The following is a 21,851-nucleotide window of genomic DNA, read 5'->3' as shown; positions in this document are numbered from 1 at the left end:
CATAGAAAGTGTTATTTAAGAAAAAATAATAATAATATTTGTATATGTGTAAGCGCGTTGCGCCCCGATAACAATTTATCGATAACAAATCGAGCCCGACTACTTGTCTCAGTGCATACATAATATTATCTGCCTTACACACATTTAAGCAGCTTAATCTGCTCGCACTCTCTGTGCACACTTGGCGCTCTTCCTCTCTCCTTCGCTCTTGCTAGCTCACTGCTTAACAGACGAGCCAGAGCCAGCGCTTAATTTAACGGTAATTTGTGTCGAACAGACAGCTCAGCTTGCAGTGCTGTCATAGTCCAAGCCCCGTTACCCCCTTCGCCATTCCTTTTACGCTGCTGCGTTTGTTCTCCATTTGCGCTGCTGCGGCTGCTGCGCAGGCGCACAATTTACAGTTGTTTAGCTACTGCTGCGGCAACGCCTAATTGGTTGTTGTTGCTGCTGCTGCTACTTATAGTAAATATGAATTATTATTTATTTTTATTGAAGCGGGCGGCGGCGTTTTCGTCACATTTTGCGTGGCGGCTGCCAAATGCAAAAATGTATTTGTTTTCATTGTTGTTGCTGTTGCCGTTGTTGCTGCTGCTGCGAAATTGTGTAATAAATAATTTACGCTCGCTTTTGCAGCGTGCCACATAATCATATTCAATAAAAACAACAACAGCAGCAGCAGCAACAGCAGCCGCAGCCTCAGCAGCAACTTGGGTTGGGCACTGGACACTACTCCACTTACTACTCTGGCCCCGACCCTCGCCCCCTCCCTCTCTCACCCACCACTTGTTTACTGCTGGCTCGTTTAACTCTTTGGGTCGCTGACCCAGAAATGTCAACGGGGAAGTCTTTTAATTTGTATACATCGTTTACATATAGACTTTATTTGTCTCTTTTTTTATTATTTTTATTATTATTATTTGTCTTAATTTTTGTTATGGGCGCTTTGAAAAGTGATTTCAATTTGTTTTCCTTCACATTTATTGCTTTTCTTTCGGGTTTTATTGCTTCTTTTGCTACTTTCTTGTTGCTAAGGTGAACTGTGTAATGATGACAATACATACATACACACATACATACGTGTATATGTATGAAATATGAATCATAAAAACATAGCCAACTGCATTGGCTCTCTCACATTACGCTTAATCAGTTTCATTGCAAAAAACAAAAGAAATCAACAGGCGGCAGCTGCAACTGGCTTGGTCTAACACATACACACGCACACATGCATACATATGTAGGTATATGCGCGTGTGTGTGCTCTTCGATACAGCTCCTGCCGGCAAGCACCGTAGTCAAGTAATTGGAATCCCTAATGAAAAAGCTTTGTGATAAAACCAGCAAAAACGAAAACCAAAAGAGAGCAACAGAAAAATGTGCAAAAACAAATCAAACTAAGGCACAACGAGCCAGAGAATAAATCATAAAAATCGAGCCCCCTTTTTCTTGCAGTGCGCTGCCGCCCCGCTTCTCTCTTCTAGTCCTCTTTAAAGGCTCTTCGCTTGTTGCATGCGCATTCATGTTCATGTTTTTGTTTTTTTTTTTTTTTTGAATTTCATCATCTTGGGCAATCCTTGCATCACACCATTCGTTATGCTCGTGTATGCATGTGTGAGAGCATGTGTGTGTATGTGTGTGTTAGTGTTAGTGTGTCTTATCTTTAACGAACGTTGCGACTTTATTGACGTATTTGTCAAGTAGCGAAGAAGAAAATTCGGATCATACGATAATATGTATGTATAAGTATGTATGTAGCAGTATTAATCTACTACTTTTTGTAGGGTTAATTGTAATTCAATTTAATCTACTACTTTTTGTTGGGCTAATTGTAATTCAATAAGTATTGAAAGTATCGTACGGAAGTGGTTTCTCCTTTGAATGCTTATTAGAAGAAACAGAAACTTATTAATAGTGGTTTAAGGCATACGAATAATAGAATTCAATCATGTTTTTAATAGCTCAACTCCTGAGGTTTACATTTATAATATTTAATCTTACGTAACATTTATATATTCAGAAAAATGGATCATCTACAAAGAGAATTTAGAACAAACAACATTTACTATATGGAACATATTTTATTTTCCCTTTGTCTGAAATTTCGCGCGCGCAAATTGAGGGAGCTCGAAAGCGCGAATGATGAAGCATAATTTGAGAGCCTGTTTATGGGAAGGTGGGCTCAATGAAACAGGTTTTCAATGTTGCGCGCATTATTTGAGGATATGGTGAAATGGTATAAAACATATATACATATATAAATGGTTTATAAATACTTAAGAACTTTCAATAAATAACTAACTCAAATTCGAATTTACAATCATTTTTTAGCATATAAATAGAGGATTTGAATATTAAATAACTACCAAAATAGCAAAGCCGCTACTACTTTTTTTAAACTTTCTACTACTTTTTTTCTCCGTTGTACAGCACAACAGAATTGTCTGCTACTTTTTTTGGCGCGTAAACTCGGCTTATTCGCTCTCACTGGCTGACTATACCCTGCTCTTAGGTACATGCGTGTATTATAGTATGCAAGTAACACGATTGCTTACGCATTTGAAAATACATATACACACAACATAATGAAAGCCTTAATTTATGAAATAGTATCTATGTAAACACATATTCAATACATTGGTATACGTAATTTTGCTTATAGGATATTTGGAAGTCGTGCCATGTCGACCTGCTTTATTTCTTAGAGCCATAGCCTATACTCTCGCTCTTTTCAATTTCTTTTGCTCCGCAACAAGAACAACGGCAAGAACAACAACAGCAAGCCAGTCGCAATCGGACTTTTTGTTTTGCTTCGACGTTCGTTGCTCTGCCGCAGCGCTGTTTCTCGTTGCTGAGTTACCTGCTCAACAAGATCTTTGTACTGCCTCGCACAGGCACGCTCACAGACACAAGCATAAGCGCGCGCACACACACAGAAACATGCGAGCACGCTCAAGCAGACACAGACAAGCCGCCTACTCGCTCGCTCGCTCTTTTATTTTGCTTTTTTTACTTCGCTCTTTGCATTGTATATGCTGACGCTGACGCTGTCGTTGACGTAGGCGTCGACGTTAACGTCAGCGTTGACGCTGGATGCCCCGCTGTGTCCCCACAGCCACAACTACTGCTCACTACTACCTGCAGCGGCATGCATGTGCATAAGCATAAGCCTACGCTGCTGGCCGACTGCACTCTTCAAGTGTGGCTGAGGCAGCGACTGCGGCTGCGGCTGCGGCTGCGACTGCTCTCGCTCTCCCTCTCTTAATTTGAGCTGTTTTTTAAACGCACGTATCTTGCAGATATTCTGCCTCACATTGCGCCGCACAGCGCAGTCAGTTTAGTTCAGTTCAGTTCAGCCGCGAAGCGAAGTTAGACGTGTTTCCTCCTCAACCCAAGCCAAGTGGAAATCAAATCGCAGTTTGAGTTAGCAACACGTTTTAAGTGCTTCGTGTGTTCTATCCACACACGCCTTGAGAATTTTCCGAATTGTTTGTGTTTTTAAATAAGTTGCGCGAGCTTTATGAAAAATGCAAAAAAAATCGATAGTAAAAATTTAATAAACTAAAAAACAAGAAACAAAAACAAACTTAAAATACGAACAGTGTAGAAAGCAAAACAAAATATAAATAAAAATAAAATATATTAACTAAAGATCATACGATACGAATGAATAGAAAAACAACAACAAATACTTTGAGTGCTTATGTGCTGCAAAACATTTATCGAGTTTAATAACTAAAACAAAAAAATGCTGCAATTCTTAATGTTCAAAATATTGCACAAGAAATACAAAATTAATTGAGTGCACGCCCAGAGGAAAAGAGAGAGAAGAACGAGAGAGCGAGAAGAACAATACGAAAGCGCAAGCGAGACAGAGCAGGACAAAAGTCCCAAAAACGAAACACTGCGCAACAAAAACGAATCTAACCAACCAACCAAATTACAAAAAAAAAAAAACATCCACGAATATCCATACACACACACACACACATAGTCAGAATGGCTGTGCCCTTTCATCTGCCTGTGGAGGAGAGAGATGACATCGCCTCGAGCTCATCGGGCACCTCGAACTCGTCGGGCGCATCGACATCGTCGGGCGCCTCCTCATCGTCGGGCGCCTCAGATGGCGCCAGCAGCATCGCCTCCCAGTCACCCAACACAACCAGCTCGGCCACGCAGACGCCGATGCAGTCGCCGCTGCCCACGGACCAAGTTCTAATCGCCCTCTGCGAATGGTACCAGCAGCACCAGCGACACTACATCAACAATGCCAATGCCACGGGTAAGTCTACAGATAATACGCCAGCTTTACAGCCATAGGCGCACCAGAGCCCAGTTCTACTAAATGGGTCAGTTTTTTTGCTTTCTCTGCTTTTACGCTGAGTTCTAATTATGTAAGTTTCAAGGCTGTCGACTCATTGTCTAACTGAACTTTTTCTGGCACTTGTACTGGGGCTGGTCAGCGGCAGAGCCACAAAAAGGTGCAGCAGGCTTAGAATAGGCGGGAGATAAAGAATCATAAATCGAATTGTAGTAGAAAAGCAAATATACAAATTAGAATATTTTGCTTTTATTAATGAATATAGTCTTTATAGATACTATAGATATAAAAATATTGCATATACAGCTGTGTTCATAAAAATAGTAGTGCTGCGCTACACCAAACTTAAGCCAAAGGAAAATATATAATATATAATATATATAAAATATATAAGAATAGGAAGATGCCCACCTTTTGTTTAGAATAGAGCGCAAATAACAGAATCACGAACAAATTGCCTAAATTTTAATCCGAATACATTTCTCATTAATACATTTATAGAAATGCATTGCAAATAGTCTTATTGCTTTTTTTGTAGTTACTACTATTTTCATTAGTTACTAAAATGTTTGCCAATATTTCAAAATTAATATAAAATTATGTTAATCCTAAAATGTAATTTAAAATTGATTCAAAACCTGAATTTTGTTGTACAACATTTCTACTACTATTTTTATGAACAAGGCAACTTTCCTCAAAGTAAACAGATAAGATGGGACTTAAAGAAAAATAAATGTTTTTCAATAAAAAAAAAACTGTTTCAGTTACATTAAAATTCCCAGAACATTTTTTTGCTACTATAAAGCAATAAATATATATATATATATCTATAAAGATATATGTGCTTATGACTTCATATACAAAGATAAAACAAATTTATTTTAACAATGCTCTGTAAAAGTATACAAAAAAGCAGTAATGAAATCATATGTGTCAGATATATCTAATTAATTATATATATCAGAGATATATTATATATAAAATATTATACAAATATCAGATAAATATTTCTTATAAATCAGAGTGTTTCATATAAAACGAATTAAAAGATTGTTTTATGAATCTTTATATTTTTCTTAAAATATAGATATAATAAATAAATATACAAAACATTTCTAATGCAAATTTATCTATTACTAAAATTATGCGCAAATTGAATTTTCTTCATATTTAATTCAAGTTATCTATATATTATTATAGGCAAGATATAACATATTATATAAAGCAGAAAACTCTTTTTGTTTTAAAATTGAAAAATCTTTTAAAGAAGTCTTATGCTAATACTATACTTAACTATAATATATTTAGTATATTGTATAAAAAAATGTTTGGGAAATTCCTATTTTTTATATAAATTTTTTTATATATCTGTATATAAAATATAAACAACTTTTAAGTGCATTCAACATTTTGGAAAAAAATCAAAATTATTTTAGTCATCAGCAGTTCTTTAATCTAACACAAATTCATAAATGATTGAGCCTCTGTATATATATTATCTTTTATATATATAACACAGCTGTATATATATATATAGTCATATGATTCAATTGCAAATTATGGTCAGCTAGTTTGGTTAGTGCCACGCCTCTGATTACGCCTGAGCTGGCTGCGATAAGTCAATTCAATTGCCAATTTAGCGAAATGTAAGCCACCAATTTTTATGCTTCATGCTGTGTTTTAGCAGCTAACAGCGGCAGAAGGTGGGCGTGTGCCGCTGCCGCTGCTGCTGCTGCACGTTTAATTGGCACGCGCCAAAAAGGAAAAAATAAAAAAAAAGCAAAAATCGAAATAGAACTGCACTCGATTGCAGTCGAATGTCTTATTCGAATTGTGTATCTGTTAGATACGTATCTTTTGTGTGCACGTTTCTTGGCCAAAAAAAAAATGAAAAAAAGATATTATTAAACGCCATTTGACCTTAGGCTAAGCAGGCGAGGAGGCGGGCAGTTTTCGGCTGTTTACAAAGCAGTTGAGACCTAACGGTTGTTCGCTTAGCCTTTAACTGCGGTCAAAGCTTGTTGGCCGCCGTCTCGCTCGCACTCGCAGCTATTGCATAATATGCAGCCAGCCCCTTTGTCGTCGGCTGTCAGCTGCGGTTAGCTGGACATTGAGCATACTCAACTCTATTTTTTTGGCATTGTATTTTGTTGTTGTTGTTTTTTATTTATTTTTTCTTTTCGATATTTTTGCAACTGTCAGCGACGTCAGCGGCGTCAGCTGTGAGGTGCACGTTCTCCGCCTCGCTCGCTGATTATTATTTATGCCTGGGCCTGAGAGCGCCCTGTCATGGCATGAATCACTTTTAGTTATATTTAGTAGCTGCAATTTGGATATTATATTTATTGTAACATTTGCGAAAAGCAATCTCGTTGGCCTGTCCAAAACGCGTTGGCAGTTGCCGCTCGTTTGGCTAATTGCCACAGCAGGAGGCATGCCACTCGCTCTGTCTGTCTGTCTCTGTGTGTGTTGCAATCTGCTCGAAGCTTTTCACTTGCGTTATGCTTGCAACTCCACGCTAATCTCTTAAGCTGTTATTAAATGCCATTTCATAGCAAAGCCAACAAAGCTGAGCGCCTGGCCTGGCCCCTTGTTAGCACTCAAGTGCATAATTTATCTAATAGTAACACATTTGAACTAGCGTAGCACTTGATGATGGCTAACCCTATGCCTGATGACAAACCCTTTTTCATTTTTCTATTTGATACCGCAACATCTTCAACGTGGCAACAGCGGCAAGTCGCAGGCAGAGGCAGCGCTTAGTCATCGACGCCAACTAGCAACCCCAAAGCCTAAAATATACATGAATATACATGCATGTGTATACGTATATAGATGCCACAGCTCCACGCCCCTTGCAGCTGCCTCTAATCTGTTGGCTTGGCTCGTCATCGGCAGCCACGTTTGGGGCGCCTTTTGTGCTGCGAGCGGCTGTGCGCCTAAGTTGCTTAAGCGGCTCCAAAAAAACCCACCCCTAAAACGTCAGCGCAGAGCCTAACAAAAGGTGCAATGACAGTGCGGTGCCACAAGCCCCCAACCACCAACCCTGCAACTCCCCCAACAATCAGGCTAAAAGCGACGCCGTTTTGGCTGCTCTCTTTTGGCCTGGCCATTCGCATCATTCGACAGTTGCTTTTGGGCTGTTGCCAACAGCTGTTGCTGCTAGGCGTTGTCGACGCTGGCAGCGCTGTCGCTCTTGACATTTTCCACCATTTTGTTTTGCTCAGCAACTTCGCTGGCGGAAATCATGATAAAAATGGCGGCAAACATGGCGACCTTTTGACGTGGCCGCTTTCCTGTTCCTGCTTCGCTGTTGCTGACCTGGCAACAGCTGACTGGATTGTGCGCACAGCCAGAGAGAGAGAGAGTGGGAGTGGGAGCGGGAGTGGGAGCGGGAGGCAACTAGCTAGCAGAGAGTGTTGCTGCTTATTATCTCATTGCCAGGACTTGGCTCACTCATTTTGTACAGCCTACACAGCGACTTGTTAACTTCATCATCAGCATCCGCAGCAGCAGCAGCAGCGGCAGCAGCAGTGGCAGCAGCAGCAGCAGCATCTGCATTTACATTTGCTTTTTCCACTTTGCGGCTGCACAAATGCAAATTTACACAGCTCTGTTGCCAGGCCAGGAGACTGTTATATATATATATATATGTATATATATATATATATATGTGTGTGTGTTTTAGCCCTGGCTTTGTGCATTGTTTTCTTGACTGTTTTGCTGTTCGTGATTTTGTTTTACATTGACCGTGAATTTATTTGCCGCTGTTTTATGCAAATCTCAAATGTTGCCTCTCGTCGCTGCGGCAGTTGCTTTCATTAATTGCTTCATTCAATTTGTGGATTGCAGCGGATGTTGCCTGCGGTGCCAGCAGCTGCTGCCTCATAAACATTTTGATGACCAAAAAATCGATCTGTGGCATGCAACAGCATACACACACATATATATATATATAGCTGCAGTTATAAGAAAAATATTGTTGATGCCTTGGAGTTTACTTGCGTCACAGCTGATAGCCTTTCTCTACCCTAACAGCTTCGTCTTTTTTTATTTTTTGTTTATTATTCACACCCATTCAGCGCAATGAACTTTTCGCATTTCAAGTTTAAATGCCCGCCAGGCACTTTGGTTAATAAGTAAAGCGCGAGTCGACTCTAGCGCGAGTTAGATAGCTGCACAAACTTGACACTAGCAATGAGGCAGCTATAGGCGCCAGAGCTAAGTAGTAAGAAGTAGTAGGTGGCCAAGTGTCTGGGCTGTCTGCTCAGTCTGTGTCTAGTTGGCTTTTGATTAAGTCTCACACGTCTGAGGCCGTGCTAAATTGTTTGCACTGAACTGAACACAGGCCCGACTATATTGTATATAGGTGTATGTGTGTGTGTGTGTGTGTGTGTGTGTGTTTTATTTTCGCTTGTATAGAGAGAAACGTGCTCAAGTTTTTGTTATGAAATTGAGCCTAGACAGCGAGGCGCTGAAGCGCTGAAGCGCTTGAGCGTCAGACAAAAGAAATGCGCCTGGGATGCGCTCAAGGCAAAGTGAAAAAGGATATGTATCAAAAGGAAGCAAACTAAGAACAGGATATGCCAACAGACTACAGCTACTTGTTATAATTGGCAGCACAGCGACGCTAGTTGGAAGGCGGGGGCGGACTTAACTTTAAGCCAACTCCCAAAGCAGAGTTCTGATTAAGCTTATCAACGCGCTCTCAGTGATTTGCCCCGACTAAATATATAATATATAAACTATAAATACTCATTAATAAAAAATATGTAGGGGGGCTGCAGCTCCCAGCTATCAGCCGCAATTAACAACGCAAATAATAATAAAGAAAAAAACTTTTACAATTAAACAATAAATGAATTTTTACAGCAAAAACGCTGAGCAGCATTCGATCAGATGAAACGCAATTAAAATAATTAAAAAAAAGCAAAATAAAAACGGCAAAATGCACGTTTTATGTGCCACCAGCAGCAGCAGCAACAATAATAAATAAATATTAATAAATGAAACGAAATTGCAAATGAAGAGCAACAGCAACAACAACAACAACAACAACTAACAGCAGCAGCAGACACACTGTCTTCGCTGCGTCATCCGCTTACGGCTGCTTCTGCCTGTCCACTCAAAGCTGGCGTGTCCAAGGGTTGCCCCTCTGCCCAACGCCCCCGCCCATCGCCCATTCCCGCCTGCCTACTTCGGTTTCATGTGCGCCGTTAATTGTTGTTAGCATTTTGTTTGCACATTTACTAATCGCATTTGATTGTTTATTGAAGAAGTCGATAGCGGGGCCAACAACTACAACAACTCCAACAACTACTCGTGCCCCGCGACTCTCATATTACGTATAAACAATCTTTGTAGCCAGAATGAATCAGCTCACTGCACAGCAGCGTTCGATATGCGTTCAATTTCAAAGAGTTTGTGGCTTTGCTTAAAAGTGATACATATACATATATATACATACATATATATATATATATATATTTTTAAATATATATTTTATATATAATATAATTTTTAATTATATTATTAGCTGATACTTCGATGCTTTACAATTTTTATAGACTTTGGCTTGATTCTTTTGTTACTTAAAGTTTTTAAAACTATAAAGTTTTTATTTTATTTTTATTTTTATTTTAAATAATGTGTCTCTTCTCGACTTTTAGGCCTTGAGAGACTGAGGCTTTGTTTTCATTTTTATAGGATTTTAATTTTGATTTTAATGTGTAGAAATTTGGGTTTCTCTTCAAGATTTTTAAGCGAAGTATTTTATAGTAAATAAATCTAAATCACAGCAACATTTTTTAAATAAACAAATATACTTTGTGTTTAAAATTATTTAAATATTTTTATTAAAATTATTTTGTGTTTATTTCATATATAAATTTTTAAAAAATTTTTTTTAATATTTATTTTTAAAAGAAATATTTTTTTGTTTCAGTTTTTTCTAAAAAAAGAAAACTAAATACATAAAAACATTTTCTTAGATTTGTTTAAAAAAATAGTGATTTAAAAAAATATTTATTTTATTTTTAAAAAATATTTACTAAAAAATATTTATTCTATAAATTCTTCAAATATTGTAATAGTATTTTTTGGCTTTGTTTGTTTCTGTGTTTCGTTTTATTTCTTGCTTTAAGACGCTTAAAACTTTATTTTTTGTTATTCAGTCAAATTTTTTTAGTGAATTTTAGTTTTAGTTAAGTTTTTTAAGCTGCGCTCAGCAGCGTTCGATGCACTTCCAAAATTTATTTGTTGTGAGAATGAAAAGTTGATGTCTTAGCCAAAATAGGAAAAGCAAACACATGCTCAATATATTTTATATCGGTTCGTTTGAGCTGCTTTGGCTTGGGGCATGCCGCTGCAACTCACTTCTAACTCTAAGCTTTTGGCCAAATAACTATGCAAAGACGTTTGCCAGCAGTTTTCTGCGTCAGCTTTTCACAAAAATCAATGAGCTTGTGTGAGTGTGCGTGTGTCGCCTTCGTCTTCGTCTTTGGCTTTGGCTTTGGCAGTTTTTTATGGCCCTTTAAGCTGTGTCGTCGCATGGCTCGAGAAATTGAAAAATTGCATTTGTCCGTCGTTTATAAAATATTGAGCATGCAGTTTGCTGCTGCAGGCAAAACGTGGCGCTTGAGCTGTGCTTTTTACAGCCATACCCTGTGATAATAGTTGAGCCATGGGGTATGTGCAACTTGCAAAGCCAGTTGGTGCCTCTATTAAAGTAATAAAGTTGAGTTGTAGAGCAGCAGTTAGCTAAAGCATACTATTTGAATGAGCATAATTACAGGGTATATATTGTTTTTTATATATGCATACTCTTTATACTTATGAGTAAAAATAGGGTATATACTATATGTAAACAGCCAAAGGATAAGTTATGTGCCACTATTGAAGTCAGCCATAGTATAAACTTAGTAATTACAGGGTATATACATCTCAGCCCATAGCTGATGAGCATTAGAGACAGCTGGTTTGCTTCTACAGGGTATACATATAGTCGTTAAATAGCCAATGCATTAGCTGCAATCAGCTTTTACAGGGTATACAGCCGTCTATATGCCACTCACACCGCCTTGTCTGTGCACCGTGATAAGCGCTTGAGCTATTTACAGATATTTGTCAGACATGTCAGGCGTTTGCAATTTCCATTCAACGGCATTCGATTTCATTTTCACTTCTGGTTGCCCCTCAAAGCCAACAGCCTCATTCCGATGGGAAAACAAAAGGCATTCCATAGCAAAAGAAAAGCGTATTGCATAAATGCTACGCTTAATGCAGCAATTAAATCGCAGCTAAGCAGCAAATGGTAATTGCTCGCGTGCAACGTGGTCTACAAAAAGTGAGCCAGTTGACTTGCCGCGTGGGGCACGCGTCTCACGGCACGCACAGCCTCTTTAACCTTGCACAAAACAAAATTGCAAACTGAAAAAAATTTATTTAGTTTTTATCAACATTTTTTTATGCTCGTATTTTTTTTTGTGGCTTTTCGCACGTTGGTCAGCTGCGCTTGAAGTTGAGTGGCAAACAAAAGGAGGCCTCATCAGCCTCATTAGATACACGATTCGTCTATATATGTATGCACATGTGTAGCTGTAACTGACCTCGTCACTGAGCGTTCTTAATTCATTAGATATATAATTATGAAGCTCCATTAGGCGTTAAGCTTGAAATAATACAAAAAAAACAAAAATCTTGGAAACTTTTAATTTCAATTTAAATTTTTAAAACAATGGCAAAGCTTATAGAAGATTTAAGCAGCTGTGTGTTATCGATAACTTGAGCAGCTGCTGAAATATAGTTATCGCAAATGCTATCACTCTTGCTGGGTCAGCACTACTATTTTTATGAACATTACATTTTTGCGCCAGAACTTGCAATTTAATTTCATCATGTGACTCAAGAAGTTACGTCACATATATATGATATACACACTCTATATATATATATATATATATATATCTTGTCTGTCTGATTCAACTTTTACCTTCTAAACGTACCAAATTTATCTTTGCCAAGAACTTTCTCCTTTCGCACTGAGTCAGACTTTCGCTTTCATGTCGAAAATCCTTCGAGTGATTTCCGCATTTTTAGCGGCTACAAAATTCTCTTGACAGCTCATAACGGTAAAGCACATTACACAAATGGCTAATTAAAGCTACCAAAATTGGTAATTAACAATTGGATATGGCAATCGATCGATCGATCGAGCGACACCTGCTGCTTTGGCATTCCACTTTGTGTTGTATATGAACTGTATATGCTATAAATGAACTGTATATGATACATACGTATGTGTGTTTTTTTATTACCAAAACAGTCTAAGAATCTGGTTGACAACTTGCCTAAAAAGTTTGTTGCCTGCGATTTCTCTGCGAGCCACTTCCTGATGCCAATTAGTCATTACTCGAGTGTGTGTGGCAGACGAATTTGGGTTTTGTCATTACAAATTGTACCGTTAACACTTTGGCCCTGAATCAGCCACTTCAGTTGGCAGCCTCGACTAATTAAAGCGAACAAACATATGAGCGGACAGACGGACGGACTGGACTCAACATGTTTTGTAGATTGTCGCCTCGTGACAGCCAGCAAATCGCCTTAAAAGAACGAATTACAAGTTCACTCGATATAGTAAGATATATATATATATATATATATATATATATATATAAGTATGTGTGTGGGCGTCAGGTGTGTGACACAACAATGTGCGCTTCTTATGTGAGTTGCAGCCGCATCATTTGTAGTGTCAAAAATTTGTGAAATTTAATGGGAATTTTTTGTTTTTTTTCTTTTGTTTTTTTTTTTTTGTGGCGTCTGCTCCTTAGCTTTGTGCTGTCAGTTAAGAGTTGCTGTCCCGTTGCATTTGCATCATCAATAAATGCCAGCCAAGTTTTGTTTATTTTTTTCTTAAATGAAATGTAGCAAAAGTTGTGAACTTAAATAACCTTAAGTAAGCCATAAAGTTATATTGCAGCTCCATTTGATATGTTAACTAGCTTTTGGCTTATAAAACATTAAGCAGCAATGTCAGCGATCAGCGATCGGCGATCGGCAAGATCTGTGCTTTCAGGCCCAGTGACCAACTTGGCTAGTTGGCAGCCGCTGCCACTTCGACGCCCGCAGTGACCATTGAAACTTGTTTCAATTTCGACGCAGTTCTTGCCTGATATTCATACTCGCATTTAGTTGTTAATGTTGTGGTTGTTGTTGTTGCTGTTGTTGCTGCTGTTATTTTTTGCAAACACTTCAAGGCCATCATGAGCAGCATATGCTGCTGCAGCGGTCTCGACTCGGTGGGGCCTGACATGTAATCAACTGCAAAAAAAAAAGAAATAAACTGCAGAACGAGCCACAGAGCAAAGACTAGGCGCAGCTTGAATACGCTTTAGTATCAAAAGCAAAAATGTCTATGCCAAGAATCTTGGCTCGACTGCAAAAGTGTATGGAGTCAACTTGTTAGGGCAGCTGAAATGCCAAACGTTTTGTTCTTTTGTGGCAAGCAAAGCGTAACACGCACACACACACAGACAGTCACACACAGGGAATATGCTCAAGATTTTTCACGTTTTCCGCTCGGCTTTTCCCTCAAGCTGCGCGTAAATTATTCTTTAGCTTTTCCAAACGTTCTGCTCAGCTTAACTTGTGCTGCCATTGTTGTCGTTCGTCTGATTGATGTTTGTCAGCTGGTGCAACCTTAACAATTGTTGCAGCATTGCAAAATGAAAAATTAAAGTAAATTACACACATAATTGTTGCTGTCGAGGCGACAAATGCGAGCCGCAATAATCGCAATTCAATTAAACATTTGCCATCAAAATAGTTGCAATGCTTGCATTTGTCTAAACAAATGCACAAAAAATTGCTAACAATCGGTCACGTTTCGTCACCAACAACAATGACTACTTAACAGCCAACTGGCAACTGGCAACTGCCAGCCCGCATCGAAGTGCGATCATAAAAATAAAAATTGCAAAGGTGCCATAAACGTCCTAAAACGCAAACCTCTAGAGGTGAGACAAAAAAGAAAAAATATGAGAATCGAATAGAAAACCGCAGAGATGGATAATGCCACACTGTGCAGGTGGGGCGCGATCATTAAACCTAGCTTTAAAAAACTGAGCTAGAACAGTTTTATTGAAGTTGATTATTAAGCAGTTGTGAATTACTATCGATATTAGTTTATCGAATTATTTTTTTACTATCGTAATCATAATTTTATACCATAAAATTGATTGAATATATTTTAAATTTGTATTGTAACAACTCAGATATAATTATATGCCCTGATATTGTATGCTGTAGTCTCTCGATAACTATCGATAGTTGTTGTACAAGCTATATAGGGTGCTATATCTATAAAAAACAGCTAAAAATACCTAAGTTCCTTAACGAATCATAAGTCCTTACAAAAAGTTAGCCTATAGTAAACATATATTCAGAATTCATAAATTAATATCGATAATTGTTTACCGAATGATTTGTTTGCTGACGTAAAAATATATTTTGAATAGTATTTAGTGTTTTTTGCATATATTGTAACTGGCGAAATACTTAAAATAATTTTGTAGCAATTTATATCTATCGATTATTTTTATCGATTATTACAAAGTGTATCACAATAAATAGAATCAATTATTATATATGAATTTTTACATATTTGTACATAAATCTTATAAAAAAATCATTTTGATATATTGCGCCAAATCTTAATGAACTCTATCGATAACATATATCGATAACACATGCATAATAAGTGTAATGTAGGTTAAATAAATAAGCAATGTCATAAGAATAACTTGTATAGGCTATGACATGTGCACTGAAACTTATCGATATATATCGATAGTTTCTTATCGAGCCATTTTCCCACATAAACTATTATATATTAGCTGAATAGCTACAAAGTTGTAATTTGATTAAGTCAAGATGTTGATCGATTACTCTTATCGCTTATCGATAATTCAATTAAGATTAGATGCAACGCAGTCACAGTCATGCCCAGGTCGCAGCTAAACGATATCACAGTCGAGGCTCAGCACCCTGCACAACACCTAATTGCCCAGAGACACACACACATAGAAAGATACTATGTTGCCCACATACTCATATGCAAATGCAATTTTAACACTTGGCAAATAATTTTCCACACAATTTGCAATTAGTAGTAACATTTTCAACGCGTCTCATCATAAAGGCACCAGCATGGGCTAACGCTATGGCTATGGCTATGACTATGGCTGGTTATATAAGCTGGCCAGCAGCAAAAGCTAGGCAAAGCCAATACACAAGATACGAATGCGAAGCCGTAATGATGCCTGACGTTGTGGACGGGCAGATTTTCAAGGTTAAATGCGAAGGCACACGTGAGCTGCAGTGGAGCTTCAGGCAGCTGGTCGAATGACTGCCTGACTGGCTGCCTAACTAACTGACTGGCTGACTGCCTGCCTGCTAGCTAACTCAAACTAGTTTCAAATGGCATAAAGTATCTGTAAGATACAAATGCGCGCATGAGCGTGGAGCATGGAGCATGGAGCAAGGAGTGCCGCTGCAATTAAGCGCAGATTTTGCTGCCGCTGCTGCAACTGCAACAGCTGTGAGGCACTCGACTCGCGTTGCGCGTTTCGCGTTTCGCGTTTCGCGTTTCGAGTTCAAGGCTATTGGGTCAATTGCAAATTAGTGGCCTGCAGGTTGACGTTGAATGACATTATTTGAGCCGTATCTGTATCTATGTATCTGCTGACTGACAGACTGAAGCCAGCACAAGTTGGCCCTAGGGGCAATTAGCTGCTTGAGACATTATCGTTTCGGTCAGTTTGCCATTGTCGAGTGATTTGTATAAATTTTGCATTACAATCAATCATATGTTGCTATTAAATTGCTTTTTAAGTAAATAAACATTAAGAAATCATATGAAAATATTGCCACAGCTGACACAACAGAGCAACAAATTTATGCGCATATCAAGTGATCAGCGCTGAAAGCCTCAATTTGCATGAAACAGCACAAAAAGAGATACAGATATACATATACGTGTTTATAGATATGTCTAGTATCGGACGACAAGTACTTACAGATGCTTAGCATGCATAAGTATCGATGCTGATGCTGGCTATCCTACAGTTATCCTAGCACAAGCTGCTTCACAAGGTGGGCTACTTGTTTGATTTTATGATCGGCTTTACGATTGCCTTCACGCGAGTGGAACTTGATGCAATTAAGGCTGTCTTTATGCCACAGACAGCGCCGCTAAAAGCCCAGCGCCTGGGCGACCTTAGACACTTCCTTACATTGTCGCTGCGGCCGATGACAGCGCGCGCCGTCCACCTTTGTTTATTCAGTATTAACGTATTATTATGTTTATTGCTATTGTTATTGCGATTGCTGACGATCTTAATGGCAATTTTATTTATTCTCTTGCGTTTTTCTTCGACACAGCCCCGCACATCTTTCAGTATCCGCCGCCGCCGAGCCCCTCGTGCTCGATGGCTCAGTCGCCCAGCTATACGGGCGGCGATATATTCTTTGCCCATGGCGTTTATGTGCCGCCGCCGCCGCAGCCGCAGCAGCCACCTCGCACGCCACGCAGCAGCATGAGCTTTGCGGGCGGGGAGGAGTTGAACTTCTTCCGGCAGCCGTATCCGGCGCCGACAACGCCACAGCCAATGCCACCGCAACCGCCGGCGCCGCAGTCGGCGCCGCCGATGCACTACAGCCACAGCTATCCGCAGGTCTCGCACATGCTGCAGCATCATCATCCAGCCTCCTATGGACATCCGTTGCCGGCTGGCGCCTACTACGCCACCTACACGCCGCCACCCACGCCGAACACAGCGAATGCCTCCACCTCGACCTCGGCTGGCGCAACGGCCATGCCCTTTGGCCGTTACGGCGTCCATGGCCCGGTCATGGCATCAACGCCCCTGGCGCCAACCGGCCCCAAGATGCGTCTGCAGCGCAGCCAATCAGATGCGGCCAGACGGTGAGTACTCAGAGCACAAAATTTCAGCTTAGACGAGAACACAAATTCCAATCGAATCGATAGAATTTACAACTGATAAGAAGAAGCAGTAGTAATGGTCTCTCTGTCTCTGTTCCTCCATTGCAGCAAGCGGCTGACCTCGACGGGCGAGGATGAGCGCGAGTATCAGAGCGATCATGAGACCAGCTGGGACGAGTTTGACGATCGCTACGACAATTTTACGGCTGGACGCGAACGCCTGCAGGAGTTCAGTGGACGCATACCGCCGCGCAAGAAGAAGACCAACAGCTCCAGCAACAGCAACGCGAATCCATGCAGCAGCACTGCCAATGAGAGCAACTGCAGCCAACAACGCGAGACGAACAAAGAGAAGGTGAGTGAGACGAGCGGATTTGTGTGTCGTGTGCCTGATTATGCTATGCCTGGGGAAGTTCATTCACTTGGAGGCAGGGCTCCAGCCGACACGTGCTGGCATTATTCAAAAGCCCAACTAGCCTAAAAATAGGCGCAGCCAATGACAAATTGCCACAAGCAGGCGCTCCAGAGGCAGCTCCAGTTGGAGTTCGACGCGTGCATATTTCAAATGTTGTTGAGGCAAAACTTTGCACATGCTAAAAGTGTGATAAAAATTAATTGCGCAGCGCTGCTGCTGCCGTTGCTGCTACTGCTGCTGCTGCTGCTGCTGCTGCTTCTGCTCTGGAGACAGCTGCTCCCCCCACTCGCCACTCTGCGGCTTTATGTTAATCGAAGCAACTCAACTGCCCCGCTCACTGCCTGAAGCTCCCACGACTAGTTTAGTCAGTCAAAGAATCAGCCTTTGTCAGCTGTCACATGAACAGCCTGCATATATAATATATATATTTATATATATATATATATATTTATAGATGTGTGTAGACACATGTCTCTATGAGCACTTCAGCCTGCATTGTACACTTTTTTTATTATTTTTTGCCTGCGCAATTAAAAGAAATGCAACCTTCAAGAAATTGAAACGCATGACACAGACTTGAGGCACACGCTCATAGCTGCGCGCTCTAGCTGCCCACTTGATACCATGCTCAGTTGCTTCTCTCCCGCTCTCCCTCGCACTGTGTTTTGTTGTTGTTGCGTGTAATTTATTTGCATTGCGCTTATCGTAACACTTTGGAAATACACTTGGGGGAAGCTGTGCGAACTCAGTGCGATTCGCCTTATCGCAAATGAGCTTTAATGAGATCGTGAGAATATTTATAATCGCAATTGAGCACAGCTCAGTAGTTAGTATCTATCGGCAGCTGGTTTGCTCTCCACTGAGCATATATATGTCAAAGTTTGGGCAAAGGTTTTTCGATATACTTTTTCAGACTTGGGAAACTAATGAGACTTTGGGAATTAGCAGGGGAGCTTAGGCTGCGTAGAGTTAGAACTATTAAGTAAAAAGCTTGTTATAGAAAAATAAAATAGTAGCTGTGCCTAGGCTAACACACAGATGGCGCTGCACGCTAGCAGCACAGGATTTGCACGCTGAGCTTGGATCACGTGGAAGAGCTCTTAGGCTGCGTGAGTAGTATGATTAAGCAATTATTTATGCAGAGGTGTCTAAAGATAGAGTGAAAACTATTATGCAAAAAGATGTGCTATATAGAAATATAATAGTTGTGCTCAGTAGTTCCTAGGCTAATACATAGATGGCGCTGCACTGCATACATAGTATTTCTAGCTAACCCCCACCTTTGAGCCTTCGTTGTTCATTTCAGCAAACATATTACACAGTTCATTTGCTATCCATATGAGCAACTACTTATTAATAATTATAAACCAGTCACAATTTGTAGCGAAACGCAGCCATTTGGACTTAAATTCTATATTTAAACAGACAGGCGAGAGTTGTCAAAAATGCGAACAGATGCTGCAAAGCGCCTTTCAAATCATTTAACAAATGCACAAATTCTATTAAAATGTGCCCAAAAAGTATAATGTTTGATAATTTGCATGATAAATATTGTGCAGTCATCGATTTACACGTGCCGCACTGACCACTCAACCGTGAATGTACCACAAATAAGTGGCATAAATTATTATTATTACTATGTATATATTGAATGCGATAAACGAAATTGTGAAATGATAGCTACGGCCACAGCGTGGAGTGCGATTGAATGGACTACATAATTACGCCAGCTATTGACCAGCCATTGAGCATATCTGGGTCACTGACATGGGTTCCGGTCTACGGGCCTTTGGGTTTGATTTAGGTATGGCGAGTTCTGTGTGTGCGGTCAAACTAAGTCACGTGCCCTCTGACTTCGCCAATGTTTATATGGCCCCGGAGAGCAATTGTTTAAGTGATTTCTATGATATGTTGCTTAATATTTATTTGATTATGTTTTTCTCTGTCTCCATTTGCAGGAACAACAGAGCTTCACTTGGCCAACAGTTGTCACCGTCTTTGTGCTCGCCATGGGCTGGGGCTTGTATGCAGCGCGATGAAACGCCAACAGCAGCAGCAGCAGCAGCAGCAGCAGCAAGCATCTATAATCACACATATAAATATATATACTTAAAGAAAAGAAGAGCTAATCTATAGTGAAATCAGCCCGCATACATATATATATAAGGAGGTTGACGGGACACAAGAACAATATATAAATGTATTCGTATACGTATTCATATTCATATTTCTCTCTCAAACAGCAACAATTTAAACTGCTCAATTGCAATCTGTAGACTGGCAAAAAGACTAAACAAAAAAAAAAAAAACAAAAAGAAATCAAATATTTTTGCTAAAATATTTAATGCATATTTTTTGGTAAAGCTTTTTCGATAAGAATCAAACTGAAATTATAGCTCGAGCATATTTTTGTAAACTTTTTACTATACAGAAGAATCGTGAAATCAACTAGAAACTGCCATTTTTGAGATACTTTTTGAGATACATTTTACACAGGCCGGTCTTCCAGCAATTCAATATCTTGCATTTAGCTTGCATTTCTTAAAAATATATACATATATATATTTAAAAAAAACGCACAAAATCCTGCTTCCATACATATATATTTTCAATATTTTAATTGTATATTTTTGTCTATTGTTTGTCAAACAACAAAGTTTTCAATGTCTTCGCTTTGTAATTTCAATTACAAGAAAATTTATATATAAATATCTTAAATATTTGTGGCAACTCGATTGAACGTTGCTCTAAAGTAGTTAAAATTTTAATTGAACATAATACAAAAAAAAAAAAAACAATGTAATTAGCTTTAATTGTTATTCGCGACAAAAAAAATCCCACAGAAAAAGAGTAGAGAAGGGAGAGAGGAGCAAAAAATGTTTTTGTATATAGTTGATATAATGCCATTTTTGTGATGATTTTTGTCTATGGTTTATTATATGCGCAGATGTTTTTAGTTAAATTTGTTAGTGCGTAAGCCTTGATTTGCAACTGGATTACATTTTGTTCATTCTTCAAATTGGTCTCACAATCTAGTTTTAAGCACGTTGTACAAGAAATTTGCGCCAAAATCGCGACAATTGAAATTTGCCAAAGGAAAAGAGTAAGAGGACGACACGTTTTCAGGTTCAGGTTCAGGTTCAGTTTCAGGTTCAGGGTCTTTGGCTAACAGCCAAGTTGAATGATCTCCAAAAACTGGAAATTTATAGAACACTCAATTGATCTCCACAGCTAGCCAAAGTCAAAAGTCAAACATGCAGCAAATCAAATTTTTAATCATTTTTGTCCTTTTTTCTATATTATTTTTTTTTTGATTGGTATCTTTTGGCAAATTTCAATTTGGTTTTTGCCAAATTTCTTGACGTTTCAATGCTAATCGAACAGTGGAAAACAAAAACAAGAAATGAAAACAAAAGAAAATATATTAAAAAATGAACATATGAAAAGAAAAAAAAACTATTCCCAAAAATCGCATTGATCTCATGGATTTTTTTATCATTTACATCAGCAATTTTTTACTTGCATTGAGAAAATATTTGTAAATTAGGCGTAATTATGTAAAAGTCTAGAGTTAAGATCGCCAAGCGTTTTAGTTTACACATTTCTTAGTTAAGCTAAGTTTTCATGTCTAAAGTTTTCTACAAAAAAAAAAATGAAAAGAAAAAAAGGAAAAAAATCAATCAAATCTAATCTAAGTAAACGTATTGTTTATCATATGTTAAATGCCTGTAAGTAGCGCAATATTTTCTTGTTAGCTTTAAGATTTAATCATTTTACACACAGCAAAAGGCAACAGAGAGACGGAGAGAGGGAGATACACTAGTTAATGTAAACGCAGCAAGCAGCAAAAGTAGAGAAAATTTGTTTAATATTCATGTTTTTTTTTCTTACTTATTTTTTTTGATTATACATTATTACACTTAATTTGTAAACAACTATTCCAAGTCCCCACCCAAAAACAAAACAAAAAGAAAAAAAACACACACAAAACCCAAAAAAAAACTCAATGAAAATTTTTGTAAATTTTTGTAAAATGAACTCAACGCAAATGTTTTGTCACCGGCCACCGGCAAAGGAGGCGGAGGCGGAGCCGGAGGCGGTGGCAGTGGCAACAG

General features: G+C 38.9%; 1 protein-coding gene across 1 annotated transcript; it reads left to right on the top strand.

The window, feature by feature from the left end:
• The first annotated feature begins 3,629 nt into the window (after nt 1–3,629).
• On the top strand, nt 3,630–20,267 carry LOC111599228 (cell death protein hid). The gene is made up of 4 exons (XM_023314826.2): nt 3,630–4,279; nt 16,760–17,303; nt 17,430–17,676; nt 19,695–20,267. The coding sequence occupies exons 1-4, from the start codon at nt 3,997–3,999 to the stop codon at nt 19,773–19,775; spliced, it is 1,155 nt and encodes a 384-aa protein (XP_023170594.1). The 5' UTR covers nt 3,630–3,996; the 3' UTR covers nt 19,776–20,267.
• The last annotated feature ends 1,584 nt before the right edge of the window (nt 20,268–21,851 follow it).

The sequence above is a fragment of the Drosophila hydei genome, unplaced genomic scaffold (genome assembly GCF_003285905.1).
Source record: "Drosophila hydei strain 15085-1641.00,03,60 unplaced genomic scaffold, DhydRS2 tig00000001-arrow-pilon, whole genome shotgun sequence".
In the NCBI taxonomy this organism is placed as follows: Eukaryota; Metazoa; Arthropoda; class Insecta; order Diptera; family Drosophilidae; genus Drosophila; species Drosophila hydei.
Note: the sequence above shows the minus strand (reverse complement) of the source record. Positions and strands in the feature narration are given on the sequence as shown.